A 21,161-nucleotide genomic window follows, 5' to 3' on the forward strand; every position below is an offset into this window, starting at 1 on the left:
GGGTGTTTTAGTGGTTGCTATGGTGTTGCTAGGCGGTTGCTAGGGTGTTCTGGGTGGTTGCTAGGCGGTTGCTAGGGTATTCTGGGTGGTTGCTAGGCGGTTGCTAGGGTGTTCTGGATGGTTGCTATGCTGTTGCTAGACGGTTGCTAGGGTATTCTGGGTGGTTGCTAAGTGGTTGCTAGGGTGTTTTGGGTGGTTGCTAGGCGGTTGCTAAGGTGTTCTGGGTGGTTGCTATGGTGTTGCTAGGCGGTTGCTAAGGTATTCTGAGTGGTTGCTAGGCAGTTGCTAGGGTGTTCTGAGTGGTTGCTATGCTGTTGCTAAGGTATTCTGGGTGGTTGCTAGGCGGTTGCTAGGGTGTTCTGGGGGTTGCTATGGTGTTTCTAGGCGGTTGCTAGGGTATTCTGGGTGGTTGCTAGGCGGTTGCTAGGGTGTTCTGGGTGGTTGCTATGATGTTGCTAGGCGGTTGCTAAGGTATTCTGGGCGGTTGCTAGGCAGTTGCTAGGGTGTTCTGGGCGGTTGCTATGGTGTTGCTAGGTGGTTGGTAGTTGTCACAGATGGCTACTATGGAGTTTTTATAGAGTCCTTAGCATGATCTTGGTATGATTTAACACTTAACTTAATGATATATTAGCATGTAGCTATTCACTGCTAGCATGTGTAGCATGTTGGAAGTGCTGTTTGCTAGCATGAGTCAAAAGTGCCAAACCTCATCTCTATACGATGTTCTGATACTGAGATATAGGTCTTGCAAAACGGTTGCTAGGGTACTCAAGTTTGGTTGCTATGGAGTTGCTTGGGAGCTTGAAGCTTTAAACTTAAGAAGTTTAAAGTGGTTTGAAGTTTAAAGTAGTTTACGAGTTTTGAGTTTACAAGTTTAAATGAGTTTAGAGTTTAAGTTTAAATGAGTTTAGTGTGTGTGTGTGTGTGTGTGTGTGTGTGTGTGTGTGTGTGTGTGTGTGTGTGTGTGTGTGTGTGTGTGTGTGTTCACACACACACACACACACACACTCAGAGCTTATGAGTTTAGAGTTTATAAGTGTATAAATTGATGAGTTTATAAGTGTTAGAGTTTTTGAGTTTAGAGTTTATAAGTTTTAAATGAGTTTAGAGTTTATAAGTTTTAATGAGTTTAGAGTTTATAAGTTTAAATGAGTTTAAGAGTTTAAGAGTTCAGAGTTTATTAATTTATGAGTTAAAGAGTTAATAAGTCTATGAATTCATGAGTTTATAAGTTAATTAGTTTATAAGTGTATGAGTTTAGAGTTTATTAGTTTAAATTAGTCTCATTGGCTAATATAGTATATAGAACGGCAGTTTGGTTTAGTCTTCAAGGTGTTTAGATTTGAATTTTCGTCGGTTGGTGAGTTTGAATGTAAATTTGAATTTTTTAGAACTCCTCAATGTAAGTCAATGGGAGTTTTTCCGAGTTTTGATCGGCATTTTTAGGAAAACCGTAAGTCCGATCAGTCTAAAAAGATATAGCAACTAACTTCAGATCAGTTTGAGTGTCTGAGCCGAGTTTGGAGTATGTAGTGTTAAAGCTCTAGGACGAGTTTGAGTCAACAGTTTTTAACAGAAGAATAATAATAATAATAAGTTTAAGTACAATATCAGTAAGTTGGCTCTCTCAAGCCAACTTAATAAGTTTAAGTACAATATCAGTAAGTTGGCTCTCTCAAGCCAACTTAATAATAATAAGTTTAAATAGGATTTCAATATGTTGGCTCTCTCAAGCCAACTTAATAATAAGTTTAAATAGGATTTCAGTAAGTTGGCTCTCTCAAGCCAACTTAATAATAAGTTTAAATAGGATTTCAGTAAGTTGGCTCTCTCAAGCCAACTTAATAATAAGTTTAAATAGGATTTCAGTAAGTTGGCTCTCTCAAGCCAACTTAATAAGTTTAAATAGGATTTCAGTAAGTTGGCTCTCTCAAGCCAACTTAATAATAATAAGTTTAAATAGGATTTCAGTAAGTTGGCTCTCTCAAGCCAACTTAATAAGTTTAAATAGGATTTCAGTAAGTTGGCACTCTCAAGCCAACTTAATAACTAGAAAAAAAAGTTTGTTGAGACAAACTTTAAGTTGGCTTGAGAAAGCCGGGTCAGAGAGTTTGAAGAAGTTTAAAAGTAGTTTGATGTTTAAAGTAGGTTAAAGTTTGATAGATAGATTAGTTCGAAAGAAAGAAAGATAGATAAGTTAGTTAGAAAGATAGATAGATTAGTAAGAAATACAGAAAGATAGATAAGTTAGTTACAAAGATAGATAGATTAGTACGAAAGAAAGAAAGATAGATAAGTTAGTTAGAAAGATAGATAGATTAGTAAGAAAGAAAGAAAGATAAGTTAGTTAGAAAGATAGATATATTAGTTAAAAAGAAAGAAAGATAGATAAGATAGTTAGAAAGATAGATATATTAGTCAGAAAGAAAGAAAGAAAGAAAGAAAGAAAGAAAGATAAGTTAGAAAGATAGATAGATTAGTAAGTAAGAAAGAAAGAATAATAAGTTAGTTAGAAAGATAGATAGATTAGTAAGAAAGACAGAAAGATAGATAAGTTAGTTAGAAAGATAGATAGATTAGTAAGAAAGAAAGATAGATACGTTAGTTAGAAAGATAGTTAAAAAGAAAGAAAGAAAGATAGATAAGTTAGTTAGAAAGATAGATAGATTAGTTAAAAAGAAAGAAAGATAGATAAGTTAGTTAGAAAGATAGATAGATTAGTTAAAAATAAAGAAAGATAGATAAGTTAGTTAGACAGATGGATAGATTAGTAAAAAATAAAGAAAGATAGATAAGTTAGTGTCACGGGGTGACGAAGGCGGGAACCTTTTTTTTATTGTAACTTGTTTCCCCGGGGGAGAGCGTCTGCTGTGACACCAGGACGGTTCCGGTGTCCCGCGTGGGTGTCATGGCGGCGGGCAAGGCTTGACGAGGGAAACTCGCGGCAGGTGTGGGAGGAGAGGATACAGGATGGTGATTGGGACATGGAGGAGGAAGGTGGCTCATAAAAGGACACTTTGGCGGTGAGAAAAGGAGAGGAAGAGGGCACGAGGAGATGTGAGGCACGCAGCGCAGGAGCGGCCGCGGCCGCGGATGCGGAGGGAGGCCGCGAGAGAGAGAGAAAGAGAGAGACAGAGAAAACTTCGGCTGGATTGCGGGCGGAAGCCTTGGTTGCACTGGAGTCTGTTGAATTGCAGTTTTATTGTGGAAATGAACACAAGTGGAACCTTACAGTGTGTGGTGGATATGCGAGTGTGGGAATTGTTTCTGCTGTTCACTCGCAGTCACAGCTGGGTTATTAACCTCTTCTCTGCCTGAATCTGCTGTATTGGGAAGTACCATTAACCTCTTCTCTGCCTGAATCTGCTGCATTGGTGAAATACCATTAACCTCTTCTCTGCCTGAATCTGCTGCATTGGTGAGATACCATTAACCTCTTCTCTGCCTGAATCTGCTGCATTGGTGAAATACCATTAACCTCTTCTCTGCCTGAATCTGCTGCATTGGTGAGATACCATTAACCTCTTCTCTGCCTGAATCTGCTGCATTGGTGAGATACCATTAACCTCTTCTCTGCCTGAATCTGCTGCATTGGTGAAATACCATTAACCTCTTCTCTGCCTGAATCTGCTGCATTGGTGAGATACCATTAACCTCCTCTCCACCTGAGCTCTGTGAAGTTACAGCTGCATTGGGAAATATCATTATCCCCCGCTCTCTGCTTGAGTCCAGTGGGGAGCCTGCTGAGGCTGGTGAAGATCTTGCTAATGCTGGAAGAGCCCGCTAATGCTGGAAGAGCTCGCTAATGCTGGAAGAGCCCGCTAATGCTGGAAGAGCCTGCTAATGCTGTGAGTTACACGTATTTATTCCTCTCTCTGTCTGAGTTCAGTGAAGAGCTGGGTAATGCTGTGAGTTATACGTATTTATTCCTCTCTCTGCCTGAGTCCAGTGAAGAGCCTGCTAATGCTGTGCTGAGATATGCGAAGAGAGCGTTGAAGAGGAGAACACGGAAGCTGTGAATTGTGTTCATTCCTCTCTCTGTCTGAAGGTGCTGAGATGCGCGAAGGGAACGCTGAGGAAGAGAACGCGGAAGCTGTGAATTATGTTCATTCCTCTCTCTGTCTGAAGGTGCTGAGATGCGCAAAGAGAACGCTGAAGAGACGTTTTGGGATTGTTTTTATTGTTTAATAAAGAGTATATTTTATTTTGAATTCTGTGTCTGCCCTTCCCTTTGTTTCCACGGTCAGCTCCTCAGGGGCTGCACGCAAGCGAGGGGTGGGCGGCCCGCTGGCGCTCGCCCCGACCTGTGACATTAGTTAGAAAGATAGATAGATAGATAGATACATTAGTTAAAAAGAAAGAAAGAAAGAAAGATAGATAGATAGATAGATAGATAGATAGATAGATAGATAGATAGATAGATAGATAGATAGATAGATAGATAGATAGATAGATAGATTAGTTAGAAAGAAAGATAGATCAGTTAGAAAGAAAGATAGATAGACTAGTAAGAAATAAAGAAAGATAGATAAGTTAGTTAGAAAGAAAGATAGATAGATTAGTTAAAAAGAAAGAAAGAAAGATAAGTTAGTTTGAAAGATAGATAAAGAAAGATAGGTAAGTTAGTTAGAAAGAGATAGATTAGTTAGAAAGAAAGAAAGATAGATAGTTTGAAAGATAGATAGATAGATTTGTAAGAAAGAAAGATAGATAAGTTAGTTGGAAAAATAGATTAGTTTAAAGAAAGAAAGATAGATAAGTTAGAAAGATAGATAGATTAGTTAGAAAAAAAGAATGATAGATAAGTTAGTTAGAAAGATAGATAGATAAAGAAAGATAGGTAAGTTAGTTAGAAAGAGATAGATTAGTAAGAAAGATAGATAAGTTAGTTAGAAAGATAGATAGATTAGTAAGAAAGAAAGAAAGATAAGTTAGTTAGAAAGATAGATAGATTACTAAGAAAGAAATAAAGAAAGAAAGATAAGTTAGTTAGAAAGATAGATAGATTAGTTAGAAATAAAGAAAGACAGATAAGTTAGTTAGAAAGATAGATAGATAAATAAGAAAGAAAGAAAGATAAGTTACTTAGAAAGATAGATAGATTAGTTAGAAATAAAGAAAGTTAGATAGATAGATAGATAGATAGATAGATAGATAGATAGATAGATAGATAGATAGATAGATAGATAGATAGATAGATAGATAGATAGATAGATAGATAGATAGATAGATAGATAGATCTTCTATCTATCTTCGCCCTTTCAGGGCTTGGGCCCTAATAACATAAAACAGTTATTTTAAATTATAATAATATTTAACAATATTACAGTTTTTACTGTATTTTTGATCAAATAAATGCAGCCTTCGTGAGCAGAAGAGACTCATTTTAAGAACTTTAAAACTGACCCCCAAAAAAGCATTTGCTACCTCTCTATATCAGATCCCAAGACAATTAATTAGTAAAAAACATTAGAATAGTTAAATTTAAATAGTTATTTAAAATAGGACATGTGACCTATTGAGAGAGGACTATGACAATTTTCTACAAAAAACTTAAAGTTCAGGTAGACATGCTTACCAGGCTTGTCACAGTTTATTGGCGGGGTACCAGGTGGAGTTCGGGTTCCCGGTATCTCCTGCCCCTTACTGTCCACACACCAGCAGTAACCTGTGGACGACCAGCACTGCCGAGGCCTGTACTGACCCTCCTCATCACACTGAGGGATGAAGTTTCCTATCCGATGAACACACTCTGCTGCTTCTCTCTGCTGCTCACACTGGGTCTTGGGACGACCTTCAAGGTAAACGTACCAGAGATTATAGAATTTACTTGGAGGGTTAGTTCTCCAAAAAATGTCAATTCTGTCATCAATAAGTCACCCTCATGTTGTTCCAAAACTCATAAGACACTGGTCGTGGCGGAGGTCTTGCTGTTATTCAAAAAGACCTGATTGCCACCTCTCTCCCACTGCCAGAGTTGACTACATTTGAGTGTCTTCTATTCAAATGCAGAGCTCATAATGAAATAATAACAATACTCCTCATCTATCGCCCCCCAAAACCACACCCTGGATTTATCACTGAGCTACAAGATCTACTTACATCACTCTGTGCAAGAACCAATAATACACTCATTATGGGAGATTTCAACCTTCATGTTGACTCCCCAACAAACCGCCCTGCTGCAGAGTTCCTTGAACTCCTGGACTGTTTACATCTTACACAACATGTCACAGTACCAACACACAGAAAAGGCCACACTCTGGATCTAGTTATAACAGACACCGCCCCCATTACCAACATGAAAGTCTATGACTTGGGCGTGTCTGACCACAAGCTTATCTCCTTGGAATTGCCTCTTGCAAGTCCCTATCATAAAACAAAACGTCAAATCCGGTTTAGAAATTTAAAAGCAATTGACACCACCCTCTTCAATCAAGATATACAGCAAGCTTCACTAGTCACACAGTTCGCATCTGTTAATGGTTCTGTTGACCATTACAATTCCAGCCTTCATAATATCCTTGAGTTACATGCACCAACCAAAACAAAAATAGTTACCTTTTCTAGGTCAGCCCCTTGGTATACAACAGAGCTCCGGAGGATGAAAACGGCTGGCCGTGCCCTGGAGCGGAAATTTACCTCAAGTGGCTTACATGTACACAAACAGGCCTACCGGGACCATCAAAAATTGTACTCCAAAGCACTTACCATAGCCAGGTCTAAATATTTCTCACAAAAAATCTCAAACTGCACTGGAAATTCAAGACAGTTGTTTGCATCAATAAATTCTCTTCTCAAACCTCCCACATATGCACACGCTGACACCAGTACAGACCAGTGCAATAAGTTTATGGACTTTTTCACCAACAAGGTTATTTCAGTTCGATCCAACTTCTCTGCTACAGGATCATTTTCCTCTAGAATCAGTCCTGCAAATCCATGTAAAACATTTTCTTTCTTCTCATGCATTTCTCAGACAGAGGTGGAGAGGATCATAAAGTGCATGAGAACCTCTACATGCTCATTGGACCCTCTCCCCACACCATTATTAAAATCCAACATTACAGCCATCAGTCCACTGATCACAGAAATCATCAACCAGTCACTCACATCCGGTCAAGTTCCTGCAGCTCTCAAAACTGCAGTTATCCGTCCACATCTGAAAAAGCCGTCACTTGACCCGAAAATTCTGGCTCATTACAGACCCGTTTCAAACCTGCCGTTTTTGTCTAAAGCCCTAGAAAAAGTGGTTGCAGCCCAACTTCACAATCATCTTCAAATCCATAACATATATGAAACATTTCAGTCTGGTTTTCGAGCAGCACACAGTACGGAGACAGCTTTGGTACGCGTCATGAATGACCTACTTATCACTGCAGACCAGGGCTCACCATCTCTCCTTCTCCTTCTGGACCTGTCGGCCGCCTTTGACACCGTGGATCACAACATCTTGCTCCATCGTCTTAAGTCTGTGGTTGGCCTCTCAGGGACCACACTAAGCTGGTTCCAGTCATATCTCGCTGGCAGGCTGGAGTATGTGGCTTTAGGACAGTCCCAATCATCACCCCACACGGTCAGTTGTGGAGTGCCACAAGGGTCCGTTCTTGGTCCAACCCTTTTCACTATCTACTTACTACCTCTTGGTCACATCATTCATAAACATAAAGTTTCATTCCACTGTTACGCAGATGATACACAATTATACATAAAAATGGACTCCTCACTCCCCTCAGCGCTGACGTCGGCACTTCAGGTTTGCCTGGAGGAGATAGGGGCATGGTTATCTGATAACTTTCTTCAATTAAATAGCAGCAAAACTGAAGCCATTCTGATTGGTACCCCTCACCAAACCCAGTCCTCCTCCCTCAGCAGTATATCAATTTTTGGCCATCACATTGCTCTGTCAACCTCTGTTACAAACCTCGGAGTCAGACTTGACTCAAATCTCACATTGGACACCCACATCCGTCACCTCTGTAAGGTCTCCTTTCTCCACCTTAAAAATATCGCCAAACTCCGTCCTTCCCTCTCCCAACCGGATGCGGAGAGATTGATCCATGCCTTTGTCTCCTCCAGGTTGGACTACTGTAATGCCCTCCTTGTCGGGATCCCTGGCAGAAGCCTGCAAAAGCTCCAGCATATTCAGAACTGCGCTGCCCGGGTCCTGACGAGGAGGCGCAAATATGACCATATCACACCTTGCCTGAAATTACTACACTGGTTGCCCATTCAACACAGAATTCAGTACAAAATCTGTCTCCTCACCCATCAGTGCATACATGGAACTGCCCCTGCCTACCTCAGTGAACTCCTCATTCCACACACCACAACACGTAACCTCCGCTCCTCTACCTCTACCTACTGCCTGTACCAACCAAGGACTAAACTCTCCTCCATGGGAGATAGGGCCTTTCAGGCAGTCGCCCCACGGCTCTGGAATGCCCTCCCAGAGTCCCTAAGGGCTCCACAAACCGTGGAGGTTTTCAAGAAGGGTCTACAGACATTTTTATTTAAACAGGCCTTTTAACTCCCATGTTTTTGATTTTAATTTTGTGGTGTTTTATTGTAATTTATTGTGTGGTTTTCGGACTGTTTTTTTTTTTTTTTTTACCTCTTGTAAACTGTACAACTGTAGCACTTTGAGATTTCGCTGAAATGTAAAGTGCATTATAAATAAAATGTATTATTATTATTATTATTATTATTATTAAGACTTTCGTTCAACTTCGGAAAACAACCAGTGAGGTTCATTCGACTCACAATAGTTACATCCATGTGATCGGCCTCTTACAACAAATGCACTGCGGAAGTTTCATCAAGATCAGTTAATGTATGCTGAAGTTATAACACACTTCCTGTGTCCCTTATTCGCCATAAATTTGTTTCCTCGCCAAGGCCAAACCGTTCGAGATATCAAAAATCCGTCCGCAATTTATCATCCACAATGTCTTGTCTTCATACACACAGAGTTTGGTGGCAATCAGATGAATTCTCTAGGAGGAGGATTTATATATATATATATATATATATATATATATATATATATATATATATAAAGACAGAAAATATTACTTGTCTTACCTTATTCTGATTTTATGATACACTCAAAATATTCCACAACATTGATTAACCCGCAGTGTTAATTTCGTTAACGAAAACTATGACGAAAAATGTTCGTTGACGACCTTTTTTTCCCTGACTAAGACGAGACGATGAGAGACGACACCCACGTCACTAAACGATTACTGTGACTATAACAACACATGCATTATTGTTGACGAAAAAAGACGAGACTGAAATGTGTTTACATTTTTTTAACCTTGACCAAAACCACTTGTTTGAGTCAAATAAAGGAGACGACAACACATTGACTGTTTTTACGAGCGTTTAGGCATATGGTTGCCAGATTTTAATAATTTAAATGCCCAGTCAGAGCTTTTCTGTTAAAAAAACACGTTTTCTACCCGGTTTTTTCAATAGTATCTGGCAACCATGCGCTTGCGCGCTCCCTATCTACACTGCTGAAGTAGCGCGGAATCCGCGGATGATCTGAAAACACAAAGCTGGAGTTTAACGATCTTCATTTGAGATTTTGTACTTAAATTGAATTGTCATTTAGTCCGTCTGTGTTCTGCCACGAGCCGCGCTGTTTGTACGACTTGATCCGCGATCAAAATGCAGGCTGACATCCAACAGTGTTTTTAATGTTGATCATATACGAACAAAAATGCAATGTTTCCTGAATATCCACATGATTTCAAATGTGACATTGATTTTATACAACAGTTCAACAAACAGAAGGGTATTAACTTAAGTGATGTAGCCTACTACATTTAAAACAGTATTGTCAGTAGGCTTATTGCTCTATTTTACAACGAAAGCCATAGCAGAACTGCAGCACAGCGGTGATTCATGAACGAATCTGTGGCTTTGAACGAATCGTGAGATTCAGTGACCCGTTCATAAATATAGCAACTTGCTTCGCTACTGAATGAATGAATGACTCCATAAAAGTATCACTTCGTTTTTACCATCATTGCATATTTATTGAACATTGTTTAATTTAAAGCATTATTTATTTCATAAAGGTACTTATAAAGGTAAAAATTGAACTGGAAAAATCGATTAAAGGGGGCAAATATTGTCCCTTAATGGAAAAGGCGTGACTAGTCTAAGTGGGAGAGAGAGGGGGTACTGCACTCTAAAAACCACTGAACCACTAAACTAAGGAAAATGGTTAGGGCCTATGTAGAATTTCACAAGTGCTACTGCTAAAGAGTGCAGTGTCAATACAGCCTGTTACCTTCATTTAAATTTCTCATAAGCTGAATTGAATTGGCCTAGAGAGAAAAAAATATATTGACTTTTTTTGTCTAAAGACTAGCCTACATATAAATAGCTACCAAAATGAATGTCGGTAACTGCAGTTTGACTAAAAGTAATGACTAAAAGTTGACAAAAATGCAATGACTTTTCGTCAACTAAAACTAGACTAAAACTATGAAAGACAAAATGACTAAAATGTGACTAAGACCAATAAGCATTTTTGTCTGAAGATGAAGACTAAGACTAAATCAAAAATGGCTGTCAAAATTAACACTGTTTACCCGTTGATTAACCGATGGTAAAATATTCTCACCGCAACATACCTAGAATATTTTTATATAGATACAATAGGCCTACCTGATTTTGAACACAAAAGGGCAGTATAGCACTAAGAATGACATGATTTATTTATTTTTTGGACTAAAAAAACATTCTGGCTGTTTTTAAACTTAAACAATTATTAAATAGAAAAAAAGGGTTTCCATTTTTGACATTACTTTAATCCCTCGCCATAGCAAAACCGTTTGAGATATGTATTATTTGTTCACAATTTAGCATCTTTAATGTATTTTCAACATGTTGAAAAAGTTTGGTGGGAATAAAATAAGCCACTTAAGAGTAGTGGGTAAAAATTCAGAGGCTGATTTTGCAAAGAAATCCACATTCAAACCAAAATATCTGACTTCCTGTTGGTCGGAGCTAATGACTGTAAATTAGAAAGTTGTCCGGCTCGATGAGACCAATATACATATTGATTTTTAAAACTGTAGGTAAAACTAACCCCCCCCCCACACACTTTTGTCAAAAGCATTTTGAAAGTGACACACTTCCTGCTGCCAGTTGGTGGCGCTATAACTTTGACTCACAATACTTGCATCCATCTGATCGGCCTCTTACCACGAACACAATGCTGAAGTTTCATCAAGATCAGTTAATGTATGCAGAAGTTATACCACTTGGTGTTTCTCTTTTCTCGCCATAAATTTGTTTCCTCGCCACGGCCAAACCGTTCGAAATATCAAAAATGCTTCCGCAATTTAGCATCCTCAATGTCTTTACTTCATACACACCGAGTTTGGTGGCGATTGAATTCTCTAGGAGGAGTGTTTCAAATTCCACAGCAAGCGTTCTCCAAACAACCCATAATAGCTGACTTCCTGTTGGGCTGACGTATAACTTAAGAGTGCGAAAGTTGTTCGGCCCGATGAGATCTATATGTGTACCGAGTTTCATATTAATTCATTCAAGCTAGTTTGATCTATGGACCAAGCTTTCGGACCCCATTCAAGGGGGCGCTGTTGAGCCTCCCTGCCACGCCCGGGTACCAGCTTCAGCCCAGCCCTGATGGCCGCAGGTTCTGACCTGTGTGCAAAGTTTTAAGAGTTTTCGAGCACATTAAGGGCCCCAAAAGCCCCTGAAACCTTGAAAAACAATTATAAAAGCAAATTTCTCCTAACAGACAAATCCCCCACACCCCACACAGACACAGATACAGAGAGAGAGAGAGAATTCTCCAAAACAACACATTCAAACCAAAATATCTGACTTCCTGTTGCTCGGAGCTAATAACTGTAAATTAGAAAGTTGTCCGGCTCGATGAGAACAATATACATACCGATTTTTGTGATTCTAGGAAAAACTAAGCCCCCATTTTTGACTAAAGGTGGCGCTACTGAGTCCCTCACCACGCCCATTTCTGAAACTTTGCACGTCTACTGGATAATAAGTGTGATGTGTCTGTCGAGTTTCATGCAATTTCAAGTATGTTAAGAGTCTCAAAAGCATCAAAAAACAATATGAAAGTTTGATTCGTTGCCACGACAACAGTATTTAAGATATCAATAATCCTTTAACAGGCCTACATCTGCCGTGTGTCTGCATTATACACATAAAGTTTGAAGCAAATCGGGTACAAATAAGAGGGTGATTTCAAAGCATTTTGAAAGTGACACACTTCCTGCTGCCAGTTGGTGGCGCTATAACTTTGACTCACAATAGTCAGATCCATGTAATCGGCCTCTTACAACAAACACACTGCGGAAGTTTCATCAAGATCAGTTCATGTATGCTGAAGTTATAATACACTTCCTGTGTCCCTTTAAATTCGTTTCCTCGCCACGGCCAAACCGTTCGAGATATCAAAAATCTGTCCGCAATTTAGCATCCTCAGTGTCTTGACTTCATGCTGACCGAGATTGGAGGCGCTGTTGAGCCCCCCCTGCCACGCCCGGGTACCAGCTTCAGCCCGGCCCTGATGGCCGCGGGTTCTGACATGTGTGCAAAGTTTCAAGAGTTTTTGAGCATGTTATGGACCCCAAAAGTGCCTGAATAGGGAGGAATTCATTGAAAACGCTCGCTCTGCTCCGCACCATTATCAATGTCCGTGCGGACGAACATATTTTACTTTCGTTTTTAAGTTAGCAATATATTTTTATATAGATACAATAGGCCTACCTGATTTTGAACACAAGAGGGCAGTATAGCCCTATGTATGACTTGATTTTTTTTACTAATAGGCTACTGTTTTTAAACTTAAACATAATTCTTAAATTGAATAAAAGAATAAAATGGGTTTAGCTGTGATATTTGTATACTTTATATAGAAATAAATGGTGTATAATTACATTTTTAGAATATATGAGGCTTTTAGTGTTTCCTTTTTTGACATTACTTTAGTCCCTCACCATAGCAAAACGGTTTGAGATATTTATTATCCGTTCACAATTTATCATCTTTAATGTATTTGCATCATGTTGAAAAAGTTTGGTGGGAATAAAATAAACCACTTAAGAGGAGTGGGTAAAAAAAAGTTTTTTTTTTAAGTCAGTTATTTATATATTTTGCTGTAGTGTGTCAGTAGGAAATATCAGTTTACTTTCCAAACATTCTTTTTTGCCATTAATTGTAATAATCCAGTGAGATTTCTGTATGCACAAAGGAGTCTGACAACAGCCGGTATGATCTGATCTCACCATCATCGAGTCCGTCTGTGATTACATGAAGAAACAGAAAAAACAGAGACAGACTAAATCCAGAAGAACTGCGGGAACGTCTCCAAGATGCTTGAAGAAACCTTCCTGCAAAGCTACAGTACAGTGAAAAGTACTGGCACTTGTGTTAAAATGCTGTAAAGTGAGAATGCTTTCAAAAATAAAATCACAAATTGAATTTATTTATGATTTAACTTCTATTAACTAATTCAAATCAATATATGGTGTAACGACCCTTTACGTTTAACCCCCAGAGGTCGACGGTATCGCCGGCGATACCAGCTCGCTTTTTTTTTATCAGTGTAAAAGAAACTCAGAAATACTCTGTTGACTTTGATTTTCCATTGGAGTTTCATACATCAATCGTTTCTGTTAAATGTGTATTATTTTTGTGTATACTCACAATAAAAAGAAAGTGTGGTGCTTTTTGCCAAATAAAGAAAAATAAACACGAAGCGAGTTCTGCCTTCTCTCTGTCAGTGTAGTCCATTCTGAAACGCGTCCGAAAATGAATCATAACTCAGCGAATACTTCTCACACAGGCATGTGAGTTATGTCTTTATGAAGCTTGAAATCTCTTCTTTTAAATGAATTTATATAAAAAACAAATGTTTTCAACTCATGTAATCCGTTTGAAAGCAGAGGTACCGTTTTTCCTTCTGCCTCATTATCTCTATAATCAGCTGCGGCCGCCCCGCCCCCGGCGCGATTCACATGTAAATAGTTTAGGAGATCTAGTATGCATCGCATACGCCCCCCGATCAATGCCATAAAAACACAGTTTCTATCAGACTTACTGATAGTTCATCGCGTTTTGAGTATGGCACGCTTCTCCGGTAATAAAGACGCCATTCAGATGATTCTGGACAGCGAGGAAGAATGCACGATACCGGGTTGTTTCCTCAGAGGAAGATTGTAACAGACGACGAACGGCAGCATTTTGAAGAGCGAATTCCGCCGAGGACACAATTTCGGAGTAAGTTTTACTTAAAAGTCTTTTGAGGAAAAAAAACAATATTACGTGACAGTTCTCCATTATGGACGCGAGCGCTCTAAGCACTAAAAGACTTTCAAACATTCACAGAGACCTCAAAACAGAAAGTACAAATCCTTTCTTTAAAACGAATTTCGTTTTGTATCAATTGTATCTTAATTTTAATAATTTTTTCATTAACAAATTTCCTGGATTTAAAGTAAATATAGGCTAGCAATCACAACATAAGGACTGAACAGGAGATCATCATGAACCAGACCGTAGCCTACTTGCTTCACATGTCTAAAAAAAATTAAAATATATTTATAGAAAGCTGGTTCTAAACAAAACCATCCAAAACAAAAAAACTATGTAACCTAATAAATGTGCATTTCTCCGGTGCATTCACTAGCCTACTGCGAAGATCGCGAGTCAATAACCTATGTCAACTTCATCTTTGCCAGAAGTTAAATTTACGTAATGTATTAAATGGCAAATTAACAATATGCACTAATATTTCATGAAAACAACGTTACAGTCAGGCGAAATATGAAAGACAACATTTTGTTTAGTAGATTTGGGTACAGTTTTTACTGTAGAATATACTGCCACGTCAAATAAGCTTTTGTTTAGCAATTTCTATATATAAAATAGCCTACTATTTTTGTCAAAAATAAAGTCATCAACTAAGGTGTTAGCTGTTCCAATGTTGGCTATATTCAAAGTAATGAATACATACAGATAAAATGTAGGCCTATAATCTTTTCTTTTTTTTTTACAAAGAAAGAGTACACTTGAAATATTGTTGAAATTGTAATTATTGTTGTTGTAACCTTTTTAATAAAATAGCAAAACATATTTACAAGATAGATGTAAGCAAAATCTTAAATGGTCAATATAAGTCTTCTTCTAAATATATATTTTGTCCTTGCATTGTGGCTCAGTCAGTTTCACACCTGAATGCATGGCTCATTATTATGCAGAGTGGGTGGGACATTGTATTTCTCAGGTGTAAACCACTCCTCGTTCACGCCCCCCTCGCATACTGGCTTTCCAAGCAAAACCTGTTTTACATCAATTTAAATCAATGTATGGTTTTATGTGAACGATAAAGCAAGACTATTTTCACATAATTTTGAAGAAAAAACTATAGGCGACCACATCCATTAGTCAAAAGTCTTATTGCCACATATTTAGTATGTGTTTTGTGGCCTTATTTCTGTAACTTTCATTTTTATTTTTTCCAATAACCACGCATAAACATTATTCTCTTAAAAATTCAAACATATACATGCATGTTGATCAGATATTTTGGTAGCCCTGTTTGTGCTATATAGAGTGAATTTACACCTTTGCCATTAACATGTTTATAAATAACTGAAAAAAGCACAAATGTCAGAGCATGTCAGAACACCTCCAGGGCCCAGAAAACAGCTCAGACTCCAGAGGGTTAAAACGCAAGTTGTCCGGCTTGATGAGAACAATATACATACCGAGTTTTGTTACTGTAGATAAAAATAACCCCCCACTTTTGTCAAAAGGTGGTGCTACTGAGCCCCTCACCACACCCATTTCTGAAACTTTGCACATGTCTACTGGCTAATAAATGTGATGTGTCGAGCATGTTAAGGGCCCCAAAAGTGTCCGAAAGGTTGACAGAAAAATAATAATAAAGAATCCTAAGGAAAACAATAGGGCCTTCGCCCTTTCAGGGCTTGGGCCCTAATAACATCAGTTATAACAGTTATTATAAATTGTAATAATATTTAACAATATAACCGTTTTTACAGTATTTTTGATCAAATAAATGCAGCCTTCGTGAGCAGAAGAGTCTTATTTAAAGAACTTTAAAACTGACCCCATAAAATAAAATAGCATTTGCTACCTCTCTATATCAGATCCCAAGACAATTAATTAGTAAAAAACATTAGAAATAGTTATTTAAAATAGGACATGTGACCTATTGAGAGAGGACTATGACAATTTTCTACAAAAAACTTCAAGTTCAGGTAGACATGCTTACCATGCTTGTCACAGTTTATTGGCGGGGTTGGGGCTCGGGTTCGGGTTCCCGGTATCTCCTGCCCCTTACTGTCCACACACCAGTAGTAACCTGTGGACGGCCAGCACTGCTGAGGCTTGTACTGACCCTCCTCATCACACTGAGGGATGAAGGCTCCGACTCTCACCAGAGTAACATTGTCTCTTTGCTGCTCACACTGGGTCTTGGGACGACCTTCAAGGTAAACATACCAGAGATTATAGAATTTACTTGGAGGGTTAGTTCTCCAAAAAATTTAAATTCTGTCATCAATAAGTCACCTTCATGTTGTTCCAAAACTCATAAGACTTTCGTTCAACTTCGGAACAACCAATGAGGTTCATTCGACTCACAATAGTTACATCCATGTGATCGGCTTCTTACAACAAATGCACTGCGGAAGTTTCATCAAGATCAGTTAATGTACGCTGAAGTTATAACACACTTCCTGTGTCCCTTATTCACCATAAATTGGTTTCCTCGCCGTCCGCAAATTTATCATTCATAATGTCTTGTCTTCATGCACACCGAGTTTGGTGGCGATCAGATGAATTCTCTAGGAGGAGTATTTCAAATTCAAGAGGATGCATTTTTCAAACAACCCATAATAGCCGACTTCCTGTTGGGTGGAGCTAATAACATAGAGTGCGGAAGTTGCTCGCCCCAATGACATCTATATGTGTACTGAGTTTCATATTATTACATGCAAGTGTGTTTGATTTATGGACAAGTGTTCGGATCCTGTTTCAGGGGGCGCTGTCGAGCCCCCCCTTCCATGCCCGGGTACCAGCTTCAGCCCGGCCCTGATGGCCACGGGTTCTGACCCGTGTGCAAAGATTCAAGAGTTTTCGAGCATGTTAAGGGCCCCAAAAGTGCCCGAGAAGTGAAAAAAAATCATATAGAAAATATAAAAAATATAGCTGCGAGCAGCGATTACAGGCCCAAGCCGGTGGCACCGCAACCCCGGTGCCTTTAGTTACCTCAAAGCACCGGGGTGGCGGTGCTGCCGGCTTTGGCTCTTCATCGCTGCTAGCAGCTATATATATATTAATATTATATTATATTAATAGCTATATATATTATAATATTACTTGACTCAACTTATTCTGAATTTTTTATACACTCAAAATATTCCACAACAAATCTTCTAAATTTAATGTAAAAATAAAAACGAAAGTAAGCAGTGTTGGGCTCACGTAACCCTCTCATTAGAATCAAAATGTTTCAACATTTGCGATGTATTTGGATGCTAAACTATTCTTTATTATAGGCTTTGTACTTCACTCGTGTTCCAATATCGACAGAAAAAAATCATCCTCTTCACACGCGCAAAAATGTGCTTGAAAACTTCACAGTGGAGCAGTGCTTACTATGAATGGTACAAATTGTACTACTGACTATTTAAACAGAGCAGGGTCATTTTTATATGTTAGGTTGACTATTTTATTATATTTTATTAGGGCTATAATGAACAGGCTGAGATGTCAAGATTGCAATGCTGGAATGTGTGTGTGGCGCAGGCGCGTTGCTAGGGTGTTCTGGGTGGTTGTTAGGCAGTTGCTAGAGTGTTGCTAGGGTGTTGTAAGGTATTTTGGGTGGTTGCTAGGGTGTTCTGGGTGGTTGTTAGGCAGTTGCTAGAGTGTTTTGAGTGGTTGCTAAGGTCTTTTGGGCGGTTGCTAGGGTATTTTGTGTGGTTGCTAGGGTGTTCTGGGTGGTTGCTAGGGTGTTCTGAGTGGGTTGCTATGGTGTTGCTAGGGTGTTCTAAGGTATTTTGGGTAGCTGCTAGGGTGTTCTGGGTGGTTGTTAGGCAGTTGCTAGGGTGTTTTGAGTGGTTGCTATGGTGTTTCAAAGGGTGTCCTAAGGTATTTTGGGTGGCTGCTAGGGTGTTCTGGGTGGTTGTTAAGCAGTTGCTAGGGTGTTTGTAATGTGGTTGCTATGGTGTTACTAGGGTTTCCTAAGGTATTTTGGGTGGTTGCTAGGGTGTTCTGAGTGGTTGCTATGGTGTTGCTATGGTGTTCTATGGTATTTTGGGTGGTTGCTAGGGTGTTCTGGGTGGTTGCTATGGTGTTGCTATGGTGTTCTAAGGTATTTTGGGTGGTTGGTAGGGTGTTCTGGGTGGTTGTTAGGCAGTTTCTAGGGTGTTCTGAGTGGTTGCTATGGTGTTGCTAGGGTGTTCTAAGGTATTTTGGGTGGTTGCTAGGGTGTTCTGTGAGGTTGCTAGGTGGTTGCTAGGGTGTTCTGGGTGGTTGCTATGGTGTTGCTAGGTGGTTGCTAAGGTATTCAGGGCGGTTGATATGGTGTTACTAGGGTGGTTGGTAGTTGTCACAGATGGTTACTATGGAGTTTTTATAGAGTTCTTAGCATGATCTTGGCATGATTTAGCACTTAACTAATCACTATTAGCATGTAGCTATTCACTGCTAGCATGTGTAGCATGTTGGAAGTGCTGTTTGCTAGCATGAGTCAAAAGAGCCAAACCTCATCTCTATACGATGTTCTGATACAGAAATATAGGTCTTGCTAAATGGTTGCTAGGGTACTCAAGTTTGGTTGCTATGGAGTTGCTTGGGAGCCGGGAGCATTAAACTTAAGAAGTTTAAAGTGGTTTGAAGTTTAAAGTAATTTAAAGTAGTTTGAAGTTTATGATAGATAGATAAATAAGTTAGATAGATACACACACACACACACACACACACAAACACACACACTACCTCGCTCACACACTCACTCAGACATACACACACACACACTCAGAGTTTGTATAAATGAGAGTGTATAAATTGATGAGTTTATAAGTGTACGAGTTTTTGAGTTTAGAGTTTATGGGCCCTATTTTAACGATCTGAAACGCAAGTGTCAAAGCGCAAAGCGCAAGTAACTTTGTGGGCGGGTCTTGGCGCTGTTGCTATTTTCCCGGCGGGATAAATGACACTTGCGCCCGGCGCAAATCTAAAATGAGTTGGTCTGAAGTAGCTTCATTATTCATAGGTGTGGTTTGGGCGTAACGTGAAATAAACCAATCAGAGCGTCATCTCACATTCCCTTTAAGAGCAGGCGCGCTTGTTCTAAAGCGGATTCCTATTATAACGGCGGATTTGCCAGGCGCGCGCCAGGAGCGGTTCACAGCCAAGGAGAGCAACGCTCGTCAGGGACGTTGGGGATGGAGAAACACACCCAAATTAACTTAGGTTAAAAAGGCGTATGATAATTTGGGTAAATGTGTAAGCTAGATGTATGCTTTTATAATAAATTATCTATCTATCTATCTATCTATCTATCTATCTATCTATCTATCTATCTATCTATCTATCTATCTATCTATCTATCTATCTATCTATCTATCTATCTATCTATCGTAATAATGTATGATTTGCAAAAATGAAAACTGCTGCTTCTGTGTAGATGAGAGAATCAAAGTGTATGCGCGTTGTGCTCACGCTACATTGATTATGGCCAAGCATGCGCCCATAAAATATCATATGAATAACATGCGCAACGGGCCACTGACTTTAAACAATTTTTTCCTGGTTAGTGGCGCAATTGTTTTCTAAACCTGCAAAATAGCATGAAGGAACGTTTGCGCCGGGACACGCCTGCTTTTTTGCGCTGAACCGCCCAGGGAGCGCAAGTTCATTCCCTAGTTTAGCGACGTGCTTCTGTGGAGGGAAAAGCGCGCTTTGCGTGGGTGCAAAATAGGAATGATACATGCGTCGCTGTACAAAGTCAATTGCGCTGGGTGCAAGATAGGGCCCTATAAGTTTAAATGAGTTTAGAGTTCAGAGTTTATTAATTTATGAGTTTAAGCGTTCATTAGTCTATGAATTCATGAGTTTATTAGTTAATTAGTTATTAAATTTAAGTTAATTAGTTTATAAGTGTATGAGTTTAGAGTTAATTAGTTTAAATGAGTCTCATTGGCTAATATAGTATATAGAACGGCTGTTTGGTTTAGTCTTCAAGGTATTTAGATTTGAATTTTTGTTGGTTGGTGAGTTTGAATCATGATTTGAATTTTTTTAGAACTCCCCAATGCAAGTCAATGGGAGTTTTTCCGAGTTTTGATCGTCATTTTTAGGAAAACGGTAAGTCCGATCAGTCTGAAAAGATAAAGCAATTAACTTCAGATCAGTTTGAGTGTCTGAGCCGAGTTTGGAGTATGTAGAGTTAAAGCTCTAGGACGAGTTTGAGTCAACAATTTTTAACAGAATAATAATAATAATAATAATAATAATAACTAGATTAAAAAGTTCGTCGAGACAAACTTTAAGTTGGCTTGAGAAAGCCGGACCAGAAAGTTTAAAGAAGTTTAAAATAGTTTGGAGTTTAAATTAGTTTAAAGTTTAAAGTAGTTTAAAGTTTAAATTAGTTTGAAGTATAAAGTAGTTTAAAGTTTAAATTAGTTTGAAGTTTAAAGTAGTTTAAAGTTTAAAGTAGTTTAAAGTTTAAATTAGTTTGAAGTGTAAATTAGCTTAAAGTTTAAATTAGTTTGAAGTTTAAATTAGTTTAAATTTCAAATTTGTTTAAAGTTTAAATTAGTTTGAAGTTTAAAGTAGTTTAAAGTTTAAATTAGGTAGTTTAAAGTTAAAAAGTTGTTGGGGGTTTTCTAGTGGGTTGCTAAGGTGTTCTCGGTGGTTGCTAGGCAGTTCCTAGGGTGTTCTGGGTGGTTGCTATGCTGTTGCTAAGCGGTTGCTAGGGTATTTTGGGTGGTTGCTAGGGTGTTCTGGGTGGTTGCTAAGGTCTTTTTGGGTGGTTGCTAGACGGTTGCTAGGGTGTTCTAGGTGGTTGCTATGGTGTTGCTAGACGGTTGCTAAGGTATTTTGGGTGGTTG

The 21,161-nt window shown here is 38.8% G+C and overlaps 1 protein-coding gene across 2 annotated transcripts in view; it reads right to left on the reverse strand.

Moving 5' to 3' along the window:
- LOC308700528 (thyroglobulin-like) overlaps nt 1-21,161 on the reverse strand; it is a 467,177-nt gene that overhangs the window by 220,585 nt on the left and 225,431 nt on the right. For both annotated transcript variants that reach the window (XR_014031316.1, XM_081382160.1), the window contains exons 12-13: nt 16,316-16,528; nt 5,579-5,794 (exon numbers count right to left, since the gene is read on the reverse strand). Coding sequence is in view for 1 of the 2 variants with exons in the window: in XM_081382160.1 (XP_081238286.1) it covers nt 5,579-5,794; nt 16,316-16,528 (429 nt within the window). In the remaining variant the exon portion in view is untranslated. The remainder of the gene's footprint in view (nt 1-5,578; nt 5,795-16,315; nt 16,529-21,161) is intronic.

This window comes from Scardinius erythrophthalmus, assembly GCF_964197995.2.
Source record: "Scardinius erythrophthalmus genome assembly, chromosome: 13".
NCBI lineage: Eukaryota > Metazoa > Chordata > Actinopteri > Cypriniformes > Leuciscidae > Scardinius > Scardinius erythrophthalmus.